The sequence below is a fragment of the Trichechus manatus genome, unplaced genomic scaffold (assembly GCF_000243295.1).
Source record: "Trichechus manatus latirostris isolate Lorelei unplaced genomic scaffold, TriManLat1.0 scaffold00305, whole genome shotgun sequence".
NCBI lineage: Eukaryota > Metazoa > Chordata > Mammalia > Sirenia > Trichechidae > Trichechus > Trichechus manatus.
This window is the reverse complement of record NW_004444241.1, coordinates 102,386-125,790: the sequence shown is the minus strand read 5'-3', so window position 1 is coordinate 125,790 and position 23,405 is coordinate 102,386. Positions and strand designations below refer to the sequence as shown.

Below are 23,405 nucleotides of genomic sequence, written 5' to 3'. Positions count from 1 at the left end.
GCATCAGAGAGCAGCGTGGAGTCTCTGTGTGCCAGTGAAAATTAGTTGTGGCAAGAAGACCGTGACTTGGGGAATTTGCCTCTTCAGGGCATGGAAAATCTTAGGTTCTTTCTCAGAGTCTGTTCATTCAACAGACATTTATTGAGTGTGTGGCAGGCATCATTTTCGGTGCTAATTGACGGTGCAATAAATAAAGCAGATAGAGTCTTAACTTCTACAAGGGGAAGTAAATAAGTAAACCAGGAAATGGGGTCACCTTGCGTCTAGGGCCTACTCAATGGCAGCTAAAAACATCAAACCAGGAAGTATCAGGTAGTGATAAATCTATGAAGAAAGTAACCCAGGGGCAGTTTTAGTTGCAGTGGAGAGAGAAGGCCTGTTGGAAGAGACCTGAGTGACAAGGAGCCAGCCATGCAGAGATCTGGGGGAAGAGCATTCCAGGCTGAGAAAACAGCCTGGGGAAAGGCCCTAAGATGGGAATGAAGTTGGAGTGTTCGAGGAACAGAAAAGCCAGTGGGCTGGTCCTGCGAGTGAGGTGGGGAGGAGAGTGTAAGATGTACTAGGAGGTAGGCAGGTATCGATCAGATAGGCCCTTTGTAGATCATGGAAAGGAGTTTGGATTTTATTCATAATGCAGTGAAACATCATTGATGGGTTTTAAGCAGAATATAGTACAATTTACATTTCAAAAATATGATTTTCTATGATGCCTGAAATTTCTTCAGAACAATACAGGAAAGGTGGTGGGGCGGAGGGGTGGAGTGGGAAAGGATATAGAAGAAACAAGATTGGCCATGAGCTGATGATTGTTGAAGCTGGGTGATAGGTACAGAGGGGTTCATTATACCATTTGGTCTACTTTTATATATGTTTGGCATTTTTCATTATTGAGAATTAAATAAAAGATCATTCTGGCTGTTGGGTGGAGGGAGAATACATTGCAGGGGAAACCAGAGGTCACTTTGGAATGTGTTGAATTAATTCAGAAAAAAAAATGATAATGGCTTGGACTAGGGAGTTACTAGTGGAGATGTAGAGAGGCAGGGGTGGGGGATTGGACACATGTTTTAGATATTGCTGTGGAATTGGATATGGTTTGAGGGCAGAAGGAAAATTGCCAATTTTTGAGATAGGAAAGATGGGAAGAAACAGGTTCTAAGAAGAAATAAAGAGTTCTGATTTTGGACATGTTAAGTTAGACACGAAGTGAGGCTGTCAAATGGGCAAATGGGTATCTGAGTCTGGTGTGTCAGGAAGAGGACAGGGCTAAAGTGTGCAGACACTCAAACACCTAGTTGCGTCTCCGCTGCAAGCTCACAGCACTGCTCTTCCCATGTCTCCCTGCAGGGTACTGGCTGTCAGGCTGAAATGAACCCCCAGCACTCCTCTGTCTACCATGGCCACCCTTAGCTTATCCTCTACTGCGGGAACCACCCCCTCCCCTGGGCAAGATGCCCTGTCCCCACCTCTGGACACCTCCTCCTCCCATACCCCCTCTGATCCTGTCACCAAAGATCCCTCTGCTGCCCCCTCCACCTCTGAAAGCATGAGGCCCTCAGAGCCAGGGGGGCAGCCCCTGGAGTCAGGCTGTGGCCTCGTCCCACCAAAGGAGATTGGGGTGCCCCAACAAGAGCCTGGCTGTAGTCTCTTCCCACCAAAGGATCTGGGAGTGGAAGCAGACAAGGAAAAGGAGGAGGAAGGAGAAGGGCTCCCTCCCATGGACCTAAACAACCACTTATTCTTCACAGCTGGTGGTGAGGCCTACCTGGTGGCCAAGCTGTCCCTGACAGGTGGCAGTGAACCCCTGTTACCAAAGGGCTTCCCCTGGGGTGAGGCAGGCATCAAGGAAGAGCCCAGCCTGCCCCTCGTTGCCCACCCACCCCCCACACACCTCACTGCCCTTCACATCCAACATGGCTTTGACCCAATCCAAGGCTTTAGTTCTTCTGACCAAATTCTGTCCCACAATACCTCAGTGCCACCTCTGGCCGCCTGTGAGGGAAGGGATGGAGCCTTCTGGAGCTACCAGCTGGCTCCAGACCCACCTGGAGATCCCAAAGATGGCCTCATGGGGAGCAGTGGGGGAGATCACAGGGCACTCTTCTGGCTCTGCCTTCCGTGCCGCCTGGGTTTCAGCAGGCCCCAGGCCTTTATGGGCCACACACACTCTCATGGGGTGAAACTAACTCCTGCCCAACACCAGGGCCTACCAGGCAGTCCAGCCATGCTCCAGGAGGGGGGCGAGGGCTGCATGGCCCTCATAAGCTTTCTGGAACCAAAACCCCCTGCTTGTACCCCTTCTGAGGTACCCCTTGACAATAGCAGCACAGTGAACCTGGAGGCAAATGTAGCCCAGACTGAGGATGGCCCCCCTGTGGCAGAAGTCCAGGCCCATGTCCTGTCCCCTGAAGAAGTCATGGCCCTCAGCCCACCCTCTCTACATACAACCACAGCCACCTGGGACCCCAGCCCAACCCAAGCCAAAGAATTGCCAATGGCAGCAGGTGAGGCAGGGCCAGATTTGTTCCCTGAGGGGCAAGAAGAGGATGGAGGGCTCTGCCCCCAACTCAACCAAAGCTCACCCACCTCCAAGGAGGGGCCCACTATCCCCACCCCAGTGGGCTCCCCTGAAGACCCCAATGACCCACCACAGGCCTTCCGCCTGGTTGATGACTACACGCCAGCGCCAGCAGCCTTCCAGGGCCTCAGCCTGTCCAGCCACATGTCTCTGCTCCACTCACGCAACTCCTGCAAGACACTCAAGTGTCCCAAGTGCAACTGGCACTACAAGTACCAGCAGACCCTGGATGTGCACATGCGGGAGAAGCACCCTGAGAGCAACAGTCACTGCAACTACTGCAGTGCTGGCGGTGCCCACCCCCGCCTAGCCCGTGGAGAGAGCTACAACTGTGGTTACAAACCCTACCGCTGCGACGTCTGCAACTACTCCACCACCACCAAGGGCAACCTCAGCATCCACATGCAGTCTGACAAGCACCTGGCCAACCTGCAGGGCTTCCAGGCAGGGCCCGGTGGGCAGGGCAGTCCCCCAGAGGCATCACTCCCGCCCTCTGCAGGAGACAAAGAGCCCAAGACCAAATCGTCCTGGCAGTGCAAGGTGTGCAGCTACGAGACGAATATCTCCCGCAACCTTCGCATCCATATGACCTCCGAGAAGCACATGCAGAACATCCTAATGCTGCACCAGGGGCTGCCTCTGGGCCTGCCACCTGGGCTGGTAGGGCCGGGCCCTCCTCCTCCCCCAGGGGCTGCCCCTGCCAACCCTCCTGAGCTCTTCCAGTACTTTGGGCCCCAGGCCTTGGGGCAGACTCAGGCTCCCTTTCCTGGCCCTGGGCTGAGGCCAGATAAGCCCCTGGATGCCCAGCTGCTTCTCAATGGTTTCCACCACCTTGGAGCACCTGCCCGCAAGTTCCCCACAGCTGGTAAGGCTCCTGGGCTCTGCTTCTCTCTCCTCTTCTCCTCCCCTCCCCAGGACCATCCTCTATTCCCGGCTTTCTCCCAAAGGCCAACTCCCTACTTAGGTGACCACAAAGGCCTCTGAGCACTATCTTCCTTGTTAACCCACCTCCCCACATTCCCAGAGCAAACCCACCCTGTCCCATTTCTTCCCTGGGCTACCAGTCTGTCTCTGTCCCCTAGACCCTGGCAGCCTGTCCCCGGATGCCCACCTGCCTCCAAGTCAGCTCCTGAGCTCCTCACCTGATGGCCTGCCCACCTCACCAGCCCCACATGACAGCCCATCCCTGAAGGTGTTCCGCTGTCTGGTGTGCCAGGCCTTCAGCACTGACACCCTGGAGCTACTGCTCTACCACTGCAGTGTGGGCCGAAGCCTCCCGGAAGCCGAGTGGAAGGAGGTTGCTGGTGACACCCACCGCTGCAAGCTCTGCTGCTACAGCACCCAGCTCAAGGCCAACTTCCAGCTCCACCTCAAGACGGACAAACACACCCAGAAGTACCAGCTGGCGGCCCACCTGCGGGAGGGGGCCGGGGCCGTGGGCACCCCTTCACCAGTGCCCCTGGGAGACGGAGCTCCTTACGGGTCTGTCTCCCCCTTGCACCTGCGCTGCAACATCTGTGACTTTGAGTCCAACAGCAAGGAGAAGATGCAGCTGCACACCCGGGGTGCAGCCCATGAGGAAAACAGGCAGATCTATAAGGTGAGGGTGGGGCCTATGGGGAGAGAAAGAGGAGAAGGGGATGGGGACAGAGGGGAGAGGTGCAGAGTGGAGCAGTGATGGACAATTCGAGGTGGAAGAAATGAAGAAAAAGGGAAGTGTGCACCAGGGTAATAGAGTATTTGGAGACAGACACGGAGAAAGGCCAAAGGTAGAGTGGCCTCTGAAGATGTGAAGCTCATCATTTATTCAGCTCTTCTGGTGTTTGGGGCTGGAGGGAAGGGTCCATGTTGCCTCAGCCCATCCTGTCCCCAGAAGTTCAAGAGGATGGAACCAGATTCCACTCATATCCTAGAAGGGAGTCCAGATTGGCAGGAGGAAAAGGAGACTGGAGGAAAAAAGCAGTAATACTCAGGTGGTCATAGGAGGGAAAAGGGATGCTCCAAGGGGTAGAAGGATGGGTGGAGACAGGGGTGTGCTAGTCAGACTCCCTTGGGGGAAGCAAAGGAGGCCTGAGATCTGGGGGTGTCCTGTGGGCCTGAGCCTGTCTCTTCCTATGCTTCTAGTTTCTGCTGGAGATGGAGGAAGCAGAAGCAGGGCCCGAGCTGGGGCTCTACCACTGCCTGCTGTGTGCGTGGGAGACACCCTCCCGCTTGGCTGTGTTGCAACACCTGCGTGCACCTGCTCACCGTGACGCCCAGGCCCAGAGGCGCCTGCACCTGCTGCAGAATGGCCCAGCAGCTGAGGAAGGACTCTTGGCTCTCCAGAGCATCCTGAGCTTCAGCCATGGGCAGCTTCGGCCTCTCGGTGAGGAAAGGGGAACTGGAGAGTAGGGGCTGGCCAGGGAGGACGGCCGGGTGCCAGGGGGTTGGGGGCTGATGAGAAAGGATGTGATAAAAGGAAGAAGTGGGTCTGTGGGCATCAATAACAAGTGGAAAGAGGGTGGTGAAGGATTAGTAAGGTGGAATGACGGGGTTTTTGGGAAAAGTGGAGGCTGCTGAGCTGGGAGGGAGAATAAGATGCTACTGGAGGGAGGAGGCAGAGAAGGGCAGGGATTTTGCTGGGAGGAGAACAGAGAACAGAAGGGAGGGAAGGAGGACTCCTTAGTGATTCTGAGTAGTGACTACTGTCCTAGAAATGCTGGGTATGGGGTGGGTGGCAGGCTAGAGCTAGTCAGGAGGAAAGAGAGAAAAAGGAAAGAATCCATTTCATGTGGGCCAGGATATGTTGGAAGGACATGGAAGCTATGGGGGTGGTCCAAAGGCAGCAGTGATGGGAAGAGTCCCCTGACAAGCTTCCCAACCTCATCCTGTCTCCTAGGATGTCTTCGGCCCTAAAGCTGGGCTTAGGGTCCCCTTAGGCTGCTGAGGTTGTACCAGCAGAGGCAAAGAAGAGCCAGGCAGGCGGCCGGTGCTCTAAGGGGGCAGGAGAAGGGCCTGGAAGGGGTTGTCAGAAGTGGACATGAGTGTTGGGTTTTTGTAGAGGCCAGGGGTGGGTGAGGGTGAGGGCACTAGCAGCAGGAAAGAGGAACAGGCCGCATTGACTGGTGCTAATTGAATTGCCAGTATGCTGGCTGAAGTTAAGTGCCAGAGGGGCCCAGATCAATAGCTAATGATCCTGGCGCAGGGCTGAATGGAGTTAAGGAACTTTAACACTTTAATTAGGCCGCCACCGAAAACAGATTCCTACAAATCTGTCAATTCTTAACTTGAGCAGTAATCTCTTCTCCCGGCTAGTTCTGCCGCCTCCTGCTCACCGCAGCTGCTTCCAGTCAACCTCAGCTTCCTTCTTTAGAGCTCCTCCCAGCAAATTTCGGGGGCCTCTGCTTCCAGCTGAGTTTAGTCCTGTTTCTGTTGCCTACAGCTGGACTTGTCCTCTTATCTATAAAATGAGGGAGCTGGACTCGCAGGAGACAGTGTCTTAGTCCCTACCAGTTCTAACACTAATTTTTCCTCACTCTCTGTCTGAGTATTTCTTCTTGGGGTCCTTTTGCCCTCTGCTGACTGTTGAGTCATCCATCCATTTCTGTCCTAATCTCTTCATTGGCTGCTTGTCCCCCTTCCTTTGTCCTATGTCCTCCCTTCCCTGCTGCTTCATCCCTTTAAGCTGACTCTCCACCCCCCACCCCTACACAGGGAAGGCTTCTGTCACCCCCTTAGCTGAGCCACCCACCCCCGAGAAAGATGCCCAGAACAAGACAGAACAATTGGGTGAGTTGCTCATCTGGCCTGTTTTCCCTTCATCCATTATTACACCCTCCCCTCACCCCATCATTGTATGTTCTGCAGTGTTCATGGGAACTTGCAAAAACCCATATGCCCAGCAAGGCCACCTGTCCTGAAGGTGCACAGCTCTGATCAAAGAAGGGCTCATCAGAGGGAAGGGAGGCTGAGCCACAGGTTTGCGTTGGAGGACCCAAACCTGGCTGTCCTGCTAACCCGGAGTCGGCCCCTACACATCTGTACTGAGCAAAGCTCTGTGGTTTCCTGCCCTTCCTCCCTTTCCCTAGAGCCCAGCCCCCTTCCCTGGGAGTCCTGTGCTACAGATCAGCTCATCTTGAGGAGTGGGGGTCTGTGAAAGGAAGAAGGAAGGCTTCCAGAGTCTCTTAATCTCTTCTGCTTTCATCCTCAGCTTCTGAAGAGGCAGAGAACAAGACTGGCCCTTTGGGAGACAGTGCCAACCAGACCACGGTCAGAACTGGGGTAACTGGGAAGAGCTGAAGGTGGTCTGGCTTTACTGAGATCTGCTTGTATTCCAAAGGCAGAAATTCTAACCAGTGCAGGGCTTTACAGGTTTCAGACTAAAGGCAGGCTTTATTTTTGCCTATCATTGACTTTTCCCAGGAGACCACATTTAAGAAATTCCACCTGGGTCCATTCACATAAGCTCAGCATCATACAGGGGGAAGAGCTGCCCCAGGGGTGGCACACAGAGCAAGATGACAAGGAAGAAATGGAAGGAGTTTGAGAGAAAGGTGAAGAGAGAAACTGTGTGGAGGGTAGGAAAGATTGGAGGGAGGTGGAGGGAGAAGTAGCGGAGGAAAGAAGAGAATAAATGAAGAGAAAGGAAAAACAAAAACCTGCTGTACAGCTCTCCTTCACTCAGCTAGAAACAAAAAGACAGCTAGACACAGATGTTCAACTCCACAGAAAGCACTGAGCCTGGATGATGTCGTGGTACCTCCTCTCTCCTTCCTGGGGGACTCCAAGGGGTAGAGACACCAACCCAAATAATTTACCCAGACAGCAAGCCCCACAAATCTTAACCCCCAGGCCCCAGGCCTCTGGCCTGGACATGTGGGTTCTGAGGGGATTCCCGAGTTCTGAGGGGATTCCCAGCCTCTGGTTTTGAGCTGCCATCCTGTGCCTTGCAGATCTCCAAACTGGATGAGATGTGGACAAATCCAGATTTGAAGGGTCTCTGCAGTAATGGCTTGTCCTCAGGTTTTCTTCTTCCTAATTTCTGTTCCTTCCACCAGACCTATTCCAGATGCCTGCACCAAGGATTAGGCACATTAAAATAAGCATCTGGATACCTTTCTTTCCTTTATCCACCCTACCCAACCCCCCACACATACACACATACATATATGCAGCCTTAGGGAGGCACCCAGGCCTGGACCAATGGCACAGGCCACAGGAGAGAAAGTGCACCACGGACACCACAGCCTGATCTGAGGTGGCAGCAGTCAGAAACCCAGGGGCCTCTCCTGGCCCTACTCCAAGCTCCCCAGCCCCACCCCTCTGGAGGTGTGGGCGTGAATGAGCCAAAAGAGTCCAGACCAGAATTTTCCTGGGCCACTGGGGGAGCTGTGGCATTTGTTTACATTAAAAATAAAAGAGAAGGAAAAGAAAGAAAGTGGGAGCTGCTGAGCCTCCGAGGGAGAATGAGCTGACATCTGGTAGACAGGTAGGCCCCCTCTTCAGGACACCCTTCTCAGCTCAGGGACCCCTGCGAGGCAAAGTGGGCAGGGATGAGGGAGCCTCTGGGCCCAGAAAGTGCCCAGCAGAAGCAGAGCCATTTCACGGAAAAGAATGAGGTGGGTAAGAGAAGAAAACCAGATCAGGGTGGAGGGTAGGTACAGGGCCATACTGTCAGCTAGAAAACTGAGTAGGCAGCAGAGACGAGGAAAACAAGACCAAGGGAAAACAGAGAGGCCAAGATGGAGGGAGAGGGCCAAAGAAGGAAGATGAGTAGCAGCCTAGGGCCTTGTCCCAATCAAAGGGAAAAGAGGGAGGAGCTGCTTTCGGGACATGTTGATGGTGGCTGGGTCTTTTCTGATGCCTTCCTATGGGGCTTGCTCTTCCTAAACTGGGATTAAGGGGTAGTGCTACGTCCAAGAAGCCAAAGGACTGTGTAATTAATGGTGGGTCCCACCCTCCCTGACACCTCCACTGCCCTTATGTGCCCCCAGGTATACTGCTGTCCGTACTGCAGCTTCATGAGCCCAGAATCCGACCAGGTGAGGGCTCATACACTCTCCCAGCATGCAGTGCAGCCTAAATACAGATGCCCACTGTGCCAGAAGCAGCTAGTGGGCCGGCCTGCCCTGCACTTCCACCTTAGCCACCTTCACAACGTGGTACCCGAGTGCGTTGAGAAGCTGCTGCTTGTGGTGAGTACTGGCTGGGTGAGGACTGTCCACCAAGGTCCTATCAGTGCCATGCAGGAGGGGAGGAAGAGACAGGGGTGTCAAAGCAAGGGTATGTATTTGGGAGGTGGGGGGCATTGACAAAAAAAATAGCATTTCACAGATTTAAAGTTGGAGGGAACCTCAGAACTTGTCCAGCTGCCTCTACTCATGGATGAGGAAACTAAGCCTTTCTTCCACTTCCATTAAGTCCTGAGAAGAGCTGTTCAACAGAAGGCATGGGCCTGGGAGTTACCCTCCTCAGACCTGTGAGGGCCAGGTGGCCTCAAGAAAGGGTGGCTTTTGGCCTGTGGAAAGAGGGAGCCAGATAGGAGGTAGAGCAGCCCAGGTCCTTGCCTCTGTGGGGAAAAGCAGAAACTGAGTGGGACGTTTGTCCAGAGAGGAGGCTGGATGCATGGAGAGAGAGCTGGGCACCAGTACAGAGCAGAAGGAGTCAGAAACAGCCAGGACGTGGGGGTGGAGGGTGTTAAATCATTGGGATTTCTTCCATTATAGGCCACAACTATAGAGATGACCTTTGTGACCAAAGTGCTGCATGGGTCCAGTCTAAGCCCTGTGGAGGAAGGCCCAGAGCCCCCCATTCCCGGGCCAGAGCCTGCACCCAGCAGAGACCAGGCATCAGGTAAGGAAGGAGCAGCACACTTCACAGGGTGGTAGGAAAGGAGAACTGGGCTCCATGAACCAAGAAGGTCTGAAGTTAATTGAGGCAAGGGTCAGTTGCCCTGGATATTGAGTGGGTGGGGTCTGGCCTAAATAAAGTTCCCTTCTTATTGTACCCCTTTCTCTTTTCCCTAGGAGAAGGCCCTAACCTGACCCCAGAAGCCAGTCCAGATCCTCTTCCTAAGCCTCCCCCACCCTCAGCTGAGGCCCCAGGCAAGCCCGTGGGAAGCCCTGACCAAGCCCCTTCTCCAGCCCCATCTCCAATTCCCCAGCCTGATGGCCAAGCTGAAGAAATGGCTCCTCCACCCACCATGGCTGAGGAGGAAGAGGGGACCATTGGGGATCCCCGTCCTGCAGAGCCAGTTCCAGCTGACTCTCGCCACCCTCTGACCTATCGGAAGACCACCAACTTTGCCCTGGACAAGTTTCTTGACCCTGCCCGGCCATATAAGTGCACTGTGTGTAAGGAGTCCTTCACCCAGAAGAATATTCTCCTAGTTCATTATAATTCTGTCTCCCACCTTCATAAGATGAAGAAGGCTGCCATTGACCCCTCTGCCTCTGCCGGGCGAGAGGCTGGTGCCCCACCTACCACCACTGCTGCCACAGACAAGCCCTTTAAATGCACCGTCTGCCGAGTCTCCTACAACCAGAGCTCCACGCTGGAGATCCACATGCGGTCAGTTCTGCATCAGACTCGCTCTAGGGGGGCCAAGACTGACGCCAAAGCTGAGGGGCCAGAGCGTAGCCAAGAAGAGCCCAAGGAAGGCGAGACAGAGGGGGAGGTGGGCACTGAGAAGAAGGGCCCCGACTCCAGTGGCTTTATATCTGGATTGCCTTTCCTCTCCCCTCCACCCCCTCCCTTAGACCTCCACCGGTTCCCAGCCCCCCTGTTCACCTCACCAGTCCTGCCCCCCTTCTCTCTGGTACCCGAGTCACTGCTTAAGCTCCAGCAGCAGCAGCTGCTCCTGCCCTTCTACCTCCACGACCTCAAGGTGGCACCCAAGCTGGCATTGGCTGGGCCTGCACGCATGCTGTCCCTGCGAGCTGCCACCCCTCCACCCCCACCCCCCAAGGCTGAGCTGGCCGAGCAGGAGTGCGAGCAGCCCCCCATGACCGAAGAGGGGAATGAAGCAGGGCCCTCTTCACCACCCCGCCCAATGCCCAATGAGGCAGCCCGCACTGCAGCCAAAGCTCTTCTAGAAAACTTCGGCTTTGAGCTGGTGATCCAGTACAATGAAGGGAAGCAGGCTGTGCCCCCTCCCCCAACCCTACCCCCTCCAGAGGCCCTGGGGGGTGGGGACAAGCTCGCCTGTGGGGCCTGTGGGAAACTCTTCTCCAATATGCTTATCCTCAAGACCCATGAGGAGCATGTCCACCGCCGTTTTCTGCCCTTTGAGGCCCTGAGTCGTTATGCTGCTCAATTTCGAAAGAGCTATGATAGCCTATACCCACCCCCTTCAGAGCCCCCTAAACCTCCTGATGGGCCTCTAGACTCGCCTATTCCTCAGCTGGGCCCACCCTTCTTGGTCCCAGAGCCTGAGGCAGGGGGAAGCCGGGCAGGAGGACGCTGGCCCCCGGAGGAGGAAGAAAGCTCCAGAGGGAATTTTCCTCCCCTGGTGCCTGCAGGCCGCCGGTTCTCCAGAACCAAGTTCACAGAGTTCCAGACCCAAGCCCTGCAGTCTTTCTTTGAGACCAGTGCCTACCCCAAGGATGGAGAGGTGGAGCAGCTTGCAAGTCTCTTGGGCCTAGCTAGCCGTGTGGTGGTAGTGTGGTTCCAGAATGCCCGCCAGAAAGCACGTAAAAATGCCAGCGAGGGTGGGCCTGTGCCAACCGGAGGAGGAACTGGGGGAACCTCTGGCTGCAGGCAATGCCATGCCACCTTCTCCTGTGTTTTTGAGTTGGTGCGGCACCTCAAGAAATGCTATGATGACCAGCCCCCTGAAGAGGAGGAGGAAGAGGCAGAGAGAGAGGAAGAAGAGGTGGAGGAGGAAGAAGCAGAGGAGGAACAGGGCCTTGAACTCCCAGCAGGGCCTGAGGGTCCGTTGCCAGAACCTCCAAACAGGGAGGAGTTGAGCCAAGCAGAGGCAGCAAAGCCAGGAGGCAGAGAGCCTGAAGGGAAGGCTCCTCCCTCCCCTGCCGGAGTCCACACCTGTGACCAGTGCGCCATGTCTTTCCCCAGCCAGGACCTCCTGAGGAGTCACCGAAGACTACATTTCCTGCCATCTGCACAGCCTAGTGCTCCCCCGCACCTCTTAGATCTGCCCTTGCTGGTGTTTGGGGAGCGTAATCCCCTGGTGGCAGGCACTTCATCAGTGTCAGGGCCACCCCTCAAACGAAAGCATGAGGATGGCAGCCTGTCCCCCACGGGCAGTGAAGCTGGGGGCGGAGGGGAGGCTGAGCCCCCCAGGGACAAGCGTCTTCGCACCACCATCCTGCCTGAGCAACTGGAGATCCTGTACCGTTGGTACATGCAGGACTCCAACCCAACGCGCAAGATGCTTGACTGCATCTCAGAAGAGGTGGGGCTCAAAAAGCGAGTGGTACAGGTCTGGTTCCAGAATACCAGGGCCCGGGAGAGAAAAGGCCAGTTTCGAAGCACCCCTGGGGGGGTGCCCAGTCCAGCAGTCAAACCCCCTGTCACACCCACTCTGGCACCCTTCCCCAAGTTCAATCTCTTGTTGGGCAAGGTAGAAGATGGGGTTGGGAGGGAGGCCCCAAAGAGGGAAGTACCTGCTTTTCCCTACCCCCCAGTCACCTCTGCTGCTGGGCCCCTGCCTTTCCTACCACTCAGGAAAGAGGCCACCACCCCAACACCAGAGCCACCTCTACCTCTCCCACCTCCCCCTCTGCCCAGTGAAGATGAGGGCCCAGAGGAACCGTCTAAAGCTTCTCCAGAGAGTGAGGCTTGCAGTCCATCTGCAGGGGATCTAAGTGATTCATCTGCTTCCAGCCTGGCTGAACCAGAGTCTCCTGGGGCTGGAGGGACCAGTGGGGGAGCAGGAAGTGGGACTGGGGTTCCAGATAGAATGGGGCAGCGGCGCTATAGGACCCAGATGAGCAGCCTGCAGTTGAAGATCATGAAGGCCTGCTACGAAGCCTACCGCACCCCCACCATGCAGGAGTGCGAGGTGTTAGGGGAGGAGATTGGGCTGCCCAAGAGAGTCATCCAGGTCTGGTTCCAGAATGCTCGTGCCAAGGAAAAGAAGGCCAAACTGCAGGGGGCAGCAGTTGGGGGCCCTGGGGGCAGCAATGAGGGTCCCTTGGGAGCCCAGCGCACCGACTGCCCCTATTGTGATGTCAAATATGATTTCTATGTCTCCTGCCGAGGCCATCTCTTTTCCCGCCAGCACCTGGCCAAGCTTAAGGAAGCAGTCCGAGCACAGCTGAAGAGTGAAAGCAAGTGCTACGACTTGGCCCCAGCACCCGAGGCACCCCCAGCAACCAAGGCCCCACCAACCACCATACCTGCTTCCTTGCCCCTTGGGCCTACCCCAACCCTGCCTCACCTGGCCCCTGTCCTCTTGTCTGGCCCAGCACTGACCCCGTCCCCCTTGGGCGGCTTAGCTCCCTTCAATTCAGGTGAGTTGGAGGTTGGGAGGAGTTGGACTTCAGAGATATGCCCTTCCTTTTCTTTCTTGACTCTGTCTCCATCTGCAATCTCCTCCAGTGGCTTTCCTTTGCTGCAGGCTCTTGGGGGACAGAGGTAGTGGGAAGGGGGATGGAAGCCAGGTGGGGGGAATGGGTGAGTGTATATCTGGAGGTGGCTAATGCTTCATCTCACGTCTTTTCATCTTCATAGGCCCTGCAGCCTCCTCAGGCCTCCTTGGCCTCGCCACTTCGGTCCTGCCTACTACCACAGTGGTCCAGACTGCTGGCCCAGGCTGCCCCTTACCTCAAAGACCCATGCCCGACCAAACCAACACCTCCACAGCAGGCACCACTGACCCTGTCCCAGGCTTGCCCACTGAGCCCTTAGGGGACAAGGTCTCTGGTGAGCGAAAGCCAGTCACAGCCCCCACCAACTCCTCCACTGACGGCCTCAAGAACCTCAAAGCATTGAAGGCAACTGTCCCAGCTCTGTTGGGGGGCCAGTTCCTGCCCTTCCCACTGCCTCCTGCAGGGGGAGCAGGACCACCAGCTGTCTTTGGCTCCCAGTTACAGGGAGCTTACTTTCAACAGCTCTATGGCATAAAGAAGGGGCTATTTCCCGTGAACCCTGTGATACCTCAGACCCTCGTTGGGCTACTACCCAATGTCCTCCTCCAGCCACCACACCAGGCCCCCAAGCCCACAGCCAGAGCGCCTTCAAAGCCACCTGAACTGCCCACTCCAGGGGAGGGGGAGACTGGTGAGGCTGATGAGCTGCTGACAAGCAGCACTGGCATCTCTACTGTGGACGTGACCCATCGCTACCTGTGCCGCCAGTGCAAGATGGCATTTGATGGGGAGGCCCCAGCCACTGCTCACCAGAGAGCCTTCTGCTTCTTTGGGCGGGGCCCCGGGGGTTCCATGCCCCCTCCATTGCGGGTGCCCATCTGCACCTACCACTGCCTGGCATGTGAGGTGCTGCTGAGTGGGCGTGAAGCCCTGGCCTCCCACCTGTGCTCCTCGGCCCACAGGCGCAAGGCTGCCCCACCCCCAGGGGGCCCACCCATCACCATCACCAACGCCGCCACTGCTGCCACAGCTGCTGTGGCTTTTGCCAAAGAGGAAGCAAGATTACCTCACACGGACTCCAACCCAAAAACTACTACTACCTCTACACTTCTAGCTTTATAAACAGATAAACCAAGATGGGGGCAGAGGGGAGGGCCTCAGGGCTCCCTCTCTTAACCCAAGGGGTGTTTGGTGGGAGCTCAAATCCCTCACCCCAACCCTCGGCTCTGCCCACCTCACGGGAATCTTTCAGTTCCCACCCTCAGTGGGCTTCACACACCCCACCTCCAGCAAAGTCCTTCCTCCTCCCCCTACGCTAATTCTCAACTTGCAGGTAGATGTACCCCTTCCCCCTATGTCTTCAGAGACACACACCCCCATCTTGTCATCCCAGTTGTTCATACACGTCTGCCCTGCCTACCCCACCACATATCATTGGTTCCATCTTCCTGCAGCATTTCTCCACTGAATTCCCAGCACTACCACATCTCCTATAAACACGCACATGCATATACATGCTAGTCCATATTGTTCTACTGAGAAACACCAAAAAACGAAGAAAGGAAAAAGAAAACCCAAGGCAAAGAAGGGGGAAGGAAAAGAAACCTTGCCACTCCCCCTTCCCCTCCCTTCCCCTCCCTTCCCCCTTGTCTCGAGCGCCATACTGCTCACAAACTCTTTCCAAATACCCAGTTGGCTCCCAAAATTGGAGCCCAGGATTGACAGGGAGCCCACAAAACTCTAACCAAACTGGAGGGTTGGCAGGGAGAGAAGTGCTCCCAGTGCACTCTCCCCGCCCCCTCCCTCCTAGCCCTCTCCTGCCTGGGAGCCCCTGCAGCCTGGACTCTAGGGGAAGCCACCGCCACCAGGAACCCCTCTGCCAACCCCTACCCTGCACCCTGGGAACTGCAGTAACTTATTCTCAAAGGCTTTAAACACAGAGATCCTCTCAGCAGCCGTGGACCCGCCTCTTGTCCCAGCCCTGCCAAGTGGGGGTTCAGCTTCCGGGACTGGCGCTGCCCACCAATGGCAAATCCAAAGTTCTTAAAAAAAAAAAACAAAACTGAAACACACATGCAACCAAAAAAGCGAGAGCAAGAGAGCGCACCCATGTGCACGAAAGAGTGAGATGGAGAGGCTAGAGAAATGAACTAAAGAAAACAAACTTGGAAAAATACAGAAAAAAAAACTCCCATCAAACAAGTGGTTTTTTTCCTGTCTGTGTCACCTCCCCCGCCCCCCCCCCCCATTTTAAGGGTTTTTTTAAGCCACCTCATCTTTGGAAGATCAAATGGCTTTAACTCCTTGCCATGGGTCTGGTGATCCTCTTGGGACTGAAGCAATGCAGCCCTCCCCCTGGCCAGGCCCAGTCTCAGAGGCAGGAGCTGGTAATGGAGAGAAGAGCATGGAGACTGGGGAGAGACCCGTCCATGCCCCCTGAGTTGAATATTTAACAGGACGGGTAACATTCCCTCATTCCCAGCTGTGAATTAAAGTATCACCAAAAGTATCTTGGCAGTCCCAGGAGGAAAGGGTGGATGGGGTAGTTTAGTTTTTGAATCCTGGGTATGCTTTCTTTTGCCTACCATCATTTCCTCTTGTTTACTTCTTTCACAGCCCCCTACTCCTATTTCCCTTGCTAGTGGCCCCTTCACATTTCTGCCATATCTTGAACCTTCTTTGTCCATGGTAGGTCCTGTGTTCCCCATCTGCTTTTCTTCCCGCTCATCCTCTGCCCTTGCTCTTGCTCCATATATCCCACCCTATCACAACCCAGCTCATCCTTTAAACAGCAGCTGCTGGAGGCATCCCCAAAGGAGTCAAGGCCTGTCCGTTAGGCTCATAGGGGTCCAGAGTTGATGTTAGTTGAGGGAATGGGTGGGCAAGGAGATAATTTAAGCACAAAATGAAATCTGGGATAGGGTGATATCACCAGGGAAACCAACATAAGAGGAATTAACCTAAGAGAGGGTTCCCCACCCAATCTATCTGTTTCTGTAACCATCAAGTGGTAATTTTGGCAACCCCAAAGCCCAGCTAAAGTGGCATAGGGTGAAGAAGCAGGTATTTTATTTTAGCAAAGAAAAGACTGCAAAAATGTCCCATGTCCTTCAGATTATTTCTCCTACTACTCTTATCCCTAAGACATCCCCATCCAAGGCATTCCCCTTCCATCTTTTCTCCCCTTCAGGCTTCTTCTGCTACTGTTATCCATTTAATACTCACAACTTAAGCCAGCCCTGGGATTTAGGTTTTCTGGTTTCAGTCACTCCGCTCTGTGAACAGGTTAATACTGAAGCAGTGGCTTATGTGCAGAAGAGATGGTAGGGGAGACACGGAGGGTGGGAGGTGGGGGTTGGGATTTGGCTCAGTCCCTAGTTGTCATATATTTTGTGACTCATTTCCAGTCCCATTCACTACTAAAAATTAAAAACTCCAACTCCAGCAAATTGGGGGTGGGGTGGAATTAGTTATTCTGATGATGCCAAAAATGCCAGTTACAAATGTTGGCAATAAGAGAGAAATTGACCTGCTGTGGTCTTGCTCTTGCTGCCATCTTTCCCTGCCTGTCAACCTCTTTCTTGCTCCCCTCCTTCCCTATCCCTTTCTCTCTCCCATTGGAATTCTGTGTATAAAACTATTTTCTTAGCAGCATGTATATGAAGAAAGAGGCTTTTTCACTCTGTTTGCTGGGAATGTGACTTTGTAAAAGGTTGAAACAAAATTAGAACAACACAGAGAAGAGAAAACGTTTTAAAGAAAACCTTGGCAAACATTGGCATGGGATGATTATTTTAGGGATTTACAGCCAAGGTAAGTTGGCTTTAGTTTGAACTATGCTTCTTTTTACCAAGGGTTAATGTAGCCAGAAATCCTTCCTCCTGCCCTCTAGCACAGTTTCTGTCTTACACCCAAATGCCCTGGCTTGGAGACGCCATATACATTCACAATAGTAGATAGGAACTGACTCTAAACAACTGTACTTACCTGGTACCCTGTAATTTGGGGGCAAAAGAAAGCTTGACTGACTCTGCTGATTTAGATAAATTGGCATGCTTCTTGAGGGTGCGTCATCCCATGTTCTCAGTGGCTGGAAGCATTCCTTCCCAACCCCTTTCTCAGGCTGGAAGTCCTCAGCAGCAGTGCTCTGACTCCAGAGATAGATGCATTGTGGGCCTTTTTGGTAGGCAGAAGGCTGGGTTAGCACAATGCAGAATGCCAAGTCACCAGGATTAAATCGTGTTGCTTCTCCTGTAGAGTAGTAATAAACCCAATTCAAGAGTTTGGCACATCAACAACTTATAGCACCTTCCATAACCCTAAAGTGAGCCTAAATTGCCTCATAAGATTGATCTTTTACCGCTTGGGGCGAAGTCCTAGGGTTTCTGACATATGTGGGTCCTAAAGAAGCATCCAAATTCTGGTCCTCCCTACTTACAGTCAGGGTCAGTATAGGGTGGCAGAGAGTAGAAATGACCTTGGCTGTCCTAGCTGTAAACCAGAGTCAGTGTAAGGATGGCTTGGGGTACGCAATCCTCAGCTAGGAGCAAAAATTAAAGTCTGCTGGAAAAACAAGAGAAAATCTGAAGCTTTTGTGGTCACATTAGACAGTGTCTGCAACAGGACCAGAAAAGAAACCTGTTCTTCCCCCGTGCCTCTAGTCCCTGCAGTGTGTACACTACTGACAGAAGTATGTACAAGAACCAAAAAAAAAACAGCTATTTCAGATATAAGGGCACCCACCTACTTAATTCCTTCTATTTGTTCCTTACCCACTTTTAAGACTTATGGATCTGACCACAGATTCCCCAAAATCTCCACCACTTTGCTCTTTGCCTCTGTTTTAAGACATTCATTCACCAGTCATTCATCTCTGTGTAGATATTCACACCTGGAACACAAAGCTCTTTGTGTATATAACAGCACCAAAGTAACAAGCAAGTGCTCCCTCAGAAGCAGCAGAATGAAGCAGAGAGCCCTACAGGGATATGTACAAATGCCAGCAAGGATGGGGCCCCGTGGGCATAAAGGCAGAAGAGACATGCTTCCAGAACCATCACCTACATAGACTCCCTTAAGTAGAAACACCCTCTAATATATGCTAATTTTCCTCACATGATAGTAGGTAGGGAAAGCTTATGAACAGAAATCTAGAGGAAAATGTAATCAATATCAGGAAGGGTGACTAACTGTTGAACACTAACCCATGGGGAAAGGACCTTAAATTCTTCCAGTGTGATGCTGTGGCTTGGGAGGGGACAGAGATAGAAGGGAAATCAGCAGGAAACCTCTGGGGAAACTCATGATATCATCCTGAAACACAGGGGTAAACTGGGCTGGGACATGTAAAACAGGAAGGGCTAGGTACTGAGGAAGCATTTCTCTCTAGGCTGTGCTGGGAACTCAAACCATCAGTTGGGAGCAACTAATTAGACATTTGTAAGCCATAAGCATATCATTTCTAGAGGACTGAGTTACCAAGGAAGGAAGTTCCCATACCAAGGAAGCTCTTGTTACAGTGAGAAAGGCTATAGACCCAGCTTCAAGGTCTATAGGATTATAGCTTGGATACATTATGAAAAGATTCGATGAAAGAAAATGCTTAAGGAGAGAACACATTGTAGAACACCTCGAGCATGGCTCATCAAGTTTGGAGAAAGATGGAAAATGATTCCCAGGGAGAGGGTCCCTTGGGAAAGACTACACTTTATGAGAAGAACATAAAATTGGGTGAGGACCCACTTAGTCACTCTCCTTGACATAAAGGATCAGACAGACCTCCACACAAAGAATAGGCTAGGGTTAATATCATTATTTCCTGCTGATAGTCTCAGCCTAGTGTCTCTTAGAGCTCCCCAGCCATGGAGAAGCATCTGGCTAAATTCTAGTGGCGAAGTAGGTTGAGTGATTATAGGTGGACCAGAAAGAAGGTGAACTTGGTCCAAAGAAAAGGGGAAAGGTGATGCAGCACCTGGAATTAACTCATATCCCTACCCAACCATACACATATTCTTGCACAAATGATGGCTAAAACACCAAAACAAGTAATCATCAGCAGGGGCTCAGCAATGCCCCACATCTACAGTCCCTGCCTGATATCAAATCTTGAGCCATGTCTTCTCAACTGGACTCAAAGTATGATCTACGCTCTGCTTACTTCTAGATAGCCATACCAAGTGCTCAAACAACAGCATCATCTGGAGTTTGCTAAGTATCAGCGGTAGGCTAGGCCGTATACTCTGCTGACCCTTACTTCCACTACCCAGGACTCAGATCTGTCTCTGGGAAGAAGTGTAACTAGGATCCTAGCCTGTACCTAGCCACAAAATCTACAGAAATCTGACTGGACCACAGAGAACAATCTGGCAATACTCCTAACCTAGTTCTCAACAGTGAGAGATTTCAGAGACACATGGGGAGCCAGCCATCAGAAGAGAAGGTGAAGAGTGAATTTTGATAATGCTTTTTAAGGGATTCTTCTGTAGTTACTGCTGCCAATAAGAATCATTGTTTTAACAAGTTACATTTGCCTCATTTGACCTCAAAATATCTACTTTTCCTCCAGCTACCCCCACCCATAACATACACACACATATCCCACAACACTTATAACATGCATGACAGCATAAAGAATGAATATGGTTGGGAAGAAAGTAAGAAGAAAGATACAAAAAGCATAGGAAATGCAGACTAGATCAACTGCTCTACAAGGTGACTGCCATCTCTTAGAATTGTGTTTCTCAAAATTTCGCCCATGGATCACCTGCATCATGGTCACCTGGGTGCTTGTTTAAAATGCACATACGAAAACCACACCTCAGAACAACTGAACTAGAAACTCCCAAAGTGATTCTGTGTTCTCTGGAGTTTGAGAACTACTGGCCTAGAGAACCAGCCCCATATACATCTATGACCTGCCCCAACTCTCCTGCACCCAGGGCTCAACCCTGCTACACCAGGGGATACCACACGGTGGCCTATTATCACCTCAGATTTATCTTCTTCATCACTCTAACATCACCTCCACCTCCAACATATTGAAAATCTGTGTCTTCTGCTTGTGTTGGCTGTTCTTGAACAGGAGAAAAGATACAAACATTGTCCACTCACCCTCTTGGCCGAACGCCTCATTGCTTTCACCTCTGCTGTGGAAACCACCTTGCTTCTTCTGAAGCTGCCATCCACTTCCAGAGATGCTGAAATCAGAAATCTCCCAGCCCTGAGCAGCTCAGCCCATCATGGACAATGGCTTTCCTTCCCCCTGGGCAGGTCCTATCTCCCATCAGAGCCATCCTGCGTCCCTCAAACATCACCTAGAGCCAAATCTGCTCAAAGATCTTCCTAGTCACTGACCCACAGCCTCCGGCTACCCAGGAAACAGGGACAGACCAACCTGCTAGAAGTTCTTCTAGATGAGGGCCCAAGGTGCAGTTTTGTGGGACTGCCAATGGCACTACCTCTGGAAATGTAGGAATGGTCTTTATCAACACAGATACTGGGGATTCTCCTTCTAGGGCCTTCCCCTCCCCCAGGGCTCATTGCTGATCCTCAGTCTCCTTTCCAGGGCTGGATTTCAAAGATATGGAATTTATCCAACTCTAGTTGCGGTGCCATTTGAGGAATTCCTAAACACAAAATCTCTTTGCGCAGTCTTTCTGGAAGGACAGATCCCACGTGCCTGTTTCTCTAACATCTGCCTACCTCTCTAGGCTTAGAGCACCTCCCCATCTTTCTAGGACTATTATTGAACATGGACCTTTTAACAAGGGAGAAGGAACCAGTTCATCTCAATCACAGCCCAGCCAATTATAAGGCACAAGGCAGAATGAAATACCTACAGGTATAAACCACCCCACCACCCAGCAGCAAGGTCTGGCACAAGGCAGAATGAAATACCTACAGGTATAAACCACCTCACCACCCAATAGCAAGGTCTGAGGGGCTCTCCTTCCTACTTCTTCACTTCTCTATCTTTTCTGGTATCATTTCTGTGGCAACATAGCTAGCTGGCGTCTCTCTAGGCTCTCATTTTGTCCTCCTAGGTTTTCTTCTCCTTGATGCACAGAGAGGGGTATAGTCCACTGGCCTGGAGCCCTGGGTGTGGCTACAGCCTGTGCCCCTGTCCCTCTGTGCTCCAATTTCCCTTTGCAAAGCTGCTCAAACACTGTGAGTATGGTGATCATCTACATTCCTTTCTGGGTGGCAGTGATGGCAGGAGGGAGGTGGGTGTCTAGTTGGGAAGAGGGTGGAGTTTCGGTTGTCTGGAAAGCCTGACCCAACCCAGCTGTCAAGGGTGTCCTTTCATGCCACTTCCCAGCACAGAGCTCCACCCAATGCTTGGCATTCCTAAGCGCACCACCCCTTCTCTCTCACTGCCATGAAGTGGCAGTCGTGAGCGTGTTTGGTGACCTTGGGTTTGACGCAGTGCCAGGATCCAAGACACTGTTCACATGCCAGTGCAGCACTGCCAAGCAAGGCAGCATCCAGTTGGTTGGGTGCCAAGCAGTAGGACCCAGGTGGTGATAGAGATGAAAAAGGGACGGGGTGAAGGGAGGGTGCCTTGAGAAAGGCACCAGGGAGAAAATCAGACACCTCAGTTGTTAGAGTGGGGAGTCCAAATGGGACCCACAGAAAGATGCCCTTCCCATTCGAGATCCCAGCCCAGCAAGCAAGCCCTTCCCTCCCCCACCGTGCCCACGAGAGTGATACATACAGACCAGGCATGAGGAATTGGCCCTCTTCAGCAGGGAACTGGCTAAGGGCCAAGCAGGACTGCCAGACGCTCTCTCCATCCTTCTTCCTTGGGGTCTTGGCAATGGCGTGCATCCTCCTTTGTGTCCTCCTGCCTCTCTCCATCTGTCGGCTCCAGTCCCCAAGTCTAAGAAGGACCAGGAAGGAGGTCCTAGCAGAAAAAGTCTGTTCTCCCAAATAACACACAAACATACACACACACCCCAACATCTTACTCCTCCCTTTCCCTCTTGGCATAACTACCCTCTCTACCAGATTGGCAAGAGGCACTGCCACCCTCACCCATTCCACACAATGCCAGAGCCCATGCCAGGCTCCCTGGGCAGTGCCAGTGTCAGTGCCCACCCACCTCACGCCCCAGTCCCCTTGCTGTCTCCTTCAGTGCTCTGACAAAGGGCCAGATTATCAGCCCAAACGAGTTCTTCCCAGGTAGTGGTGGCACAATTCCTCCTCCCTGGCTCTTAGACTCTTTCTTGGCACTTCCCTGGCTACTTTCCCCACCGCTTTACTTTACCAGGCTGGAAGAGAACTAACTACCTCATAGTCCAACCATTTCTCAAAGCTGAGCTTCTAGAGGAAGAGCAACATCAGCAATATGTCCCTGCCCCTCCTCCCTGCGTCCTGAGATCCCTTAGTCCCCACTGCCCCAGCTATGGGCATCAGCCTGACAGATGTAATGCCAACGGCTCCTATGTACTGAGCCTTTCCCCAGAGCACTGGGACTCCTGCCGTTGCCCCCCACCCCCCATTCGCCTCCTCGCATCTCCGCGGGCACAAGGGTGGCAGCTGCAGTGCCAATGCCTATAAGCAGACAGCATTAAGCAACTCATACCCCCTCTTTGCCCCAAACCTTTCCCCTCCGTCCACCATGCCATCTTTCTGTCCTTCTGGTTGGACACTGGATTGGTGACTGCAATGCCAACCCCCACCCCGTGCCCGGGAGGCTCACATACAGCACACGCATATGCGTACATATACACGCACACACACGTACACACACACAGCCCCAGGAGTGCCAGGCAGCGATGGCAGACACACAGCAATGCATATGACTGGTACCCGAGGAGGCAGCCAGATTCAGCACCTGATCCAGCACCCGTTTGGAATAGGGTGGGTAGGCGGGCAGGCGGGCGGAGGGGTGATGGAGGCAGACGATGGCCCTAGGTTGGCAGCCGATGGAGCTGGGAGAATGGAGGGAACAGATGCTCTTTGCCCAGGCTCCCTCCCACTCTCTCCCCGAGATCAGTGCCAAGCTGGGGGGATGGGGAGAGGGGAGAATGGGGGAAGGGTGGCATTTGGAGAGCTGGCAGGCGGGGGAAGCTGGGTCCGCCCAGGCTGGGCAGCACCAGCACTGGCTGCCGCCTCGCCACTCTGCCATCTGTCTCGCTTCTCTACCCACCCCCCTCTCTTTCTCTCCTTCATCCACAGCAAAACAACAAGAGGAAAACAGGGTCCTCATCTTGCCCACCCCCAACCTCTGCCAGACCTCCCTCTCCTCCTCCCCACAACTCACCACACCACACCACCACCAAGCCATCTGTGCTCTC

General features: G+C 53.2%; 1 protein-coding gene and 1 long non-coding RNA gene across 3 annotated transcripts in view; one reads left to right on the top strand and one right to left on the bottom strand.

Moving 5' to 3' along the window:
• Positions 1–15,295, top strand: part of ZFHX2 (zinc finger homeobox 2) — a 30,942-nt gene extending 15,647 nt beyond the window's left edge. The window contains exons 2-10 of one of the 2 annotated variants that reach the window (XM_004390493.1): positions 1,348–3,443; positions 3,661–4,178; positions 4,703–4,943; positions 6,272–6,346; positions 6,768–6,826; positions 8,551–8,751; positions 9,283–9,409; positions 9,586–13,029; positions 13,250–15,295. In XM_004390493.1, coding sequence (XP_004390550.1) covers positions 1,397–3,443; positions 3,661–4,178; positions 4,703–4,943; positions 6,272–6,346; positions 6,768–6,826; positions 8,551–8,751; positions 9,283–9,409; positions 9,586–13,029; positions 13,250–14,229 — 7,692 coding nt within the window. In that variant the 5' untranslated portion in view covers positions 1,348–1,396 and the 3' untranslated portion in view covers positions 14,230–15,295. Of the gene's footprint in view, positions 1–827; positions 3,444–3,660; positions 4,179–4,702; positions 4,944–6,271; positions 6,347–6,767; positions 6,827–8,550; positions 8,752–9,282; positions 9,410–9,585; positions 13,030–13,249 lie in introns of those variants that run through there. The other variant, XM_023725401.1, reaches the window with a different exon arrangement.
• Positions 15,296–16,891: 1,596 nt separating this feature from the next.
• LOC111819209 (uncharacterized) lies at positions 16,892–22,110 on the bottom strand. Its single transcript, XR_002822963.1, has 3 exons — positions 21,821–22,110; positions 20,218–20,303; positions 16,892–17,358 (listed from the first exon to the last, which is right to left on the bottom strand). It is a non-coding gene; the product is annotated as an uncharacterized LOC111819209 (long non-coding RNA).
• Between the last annotated feature and the right edge of the window lie 1,295 nt (positions 22,111–23,405).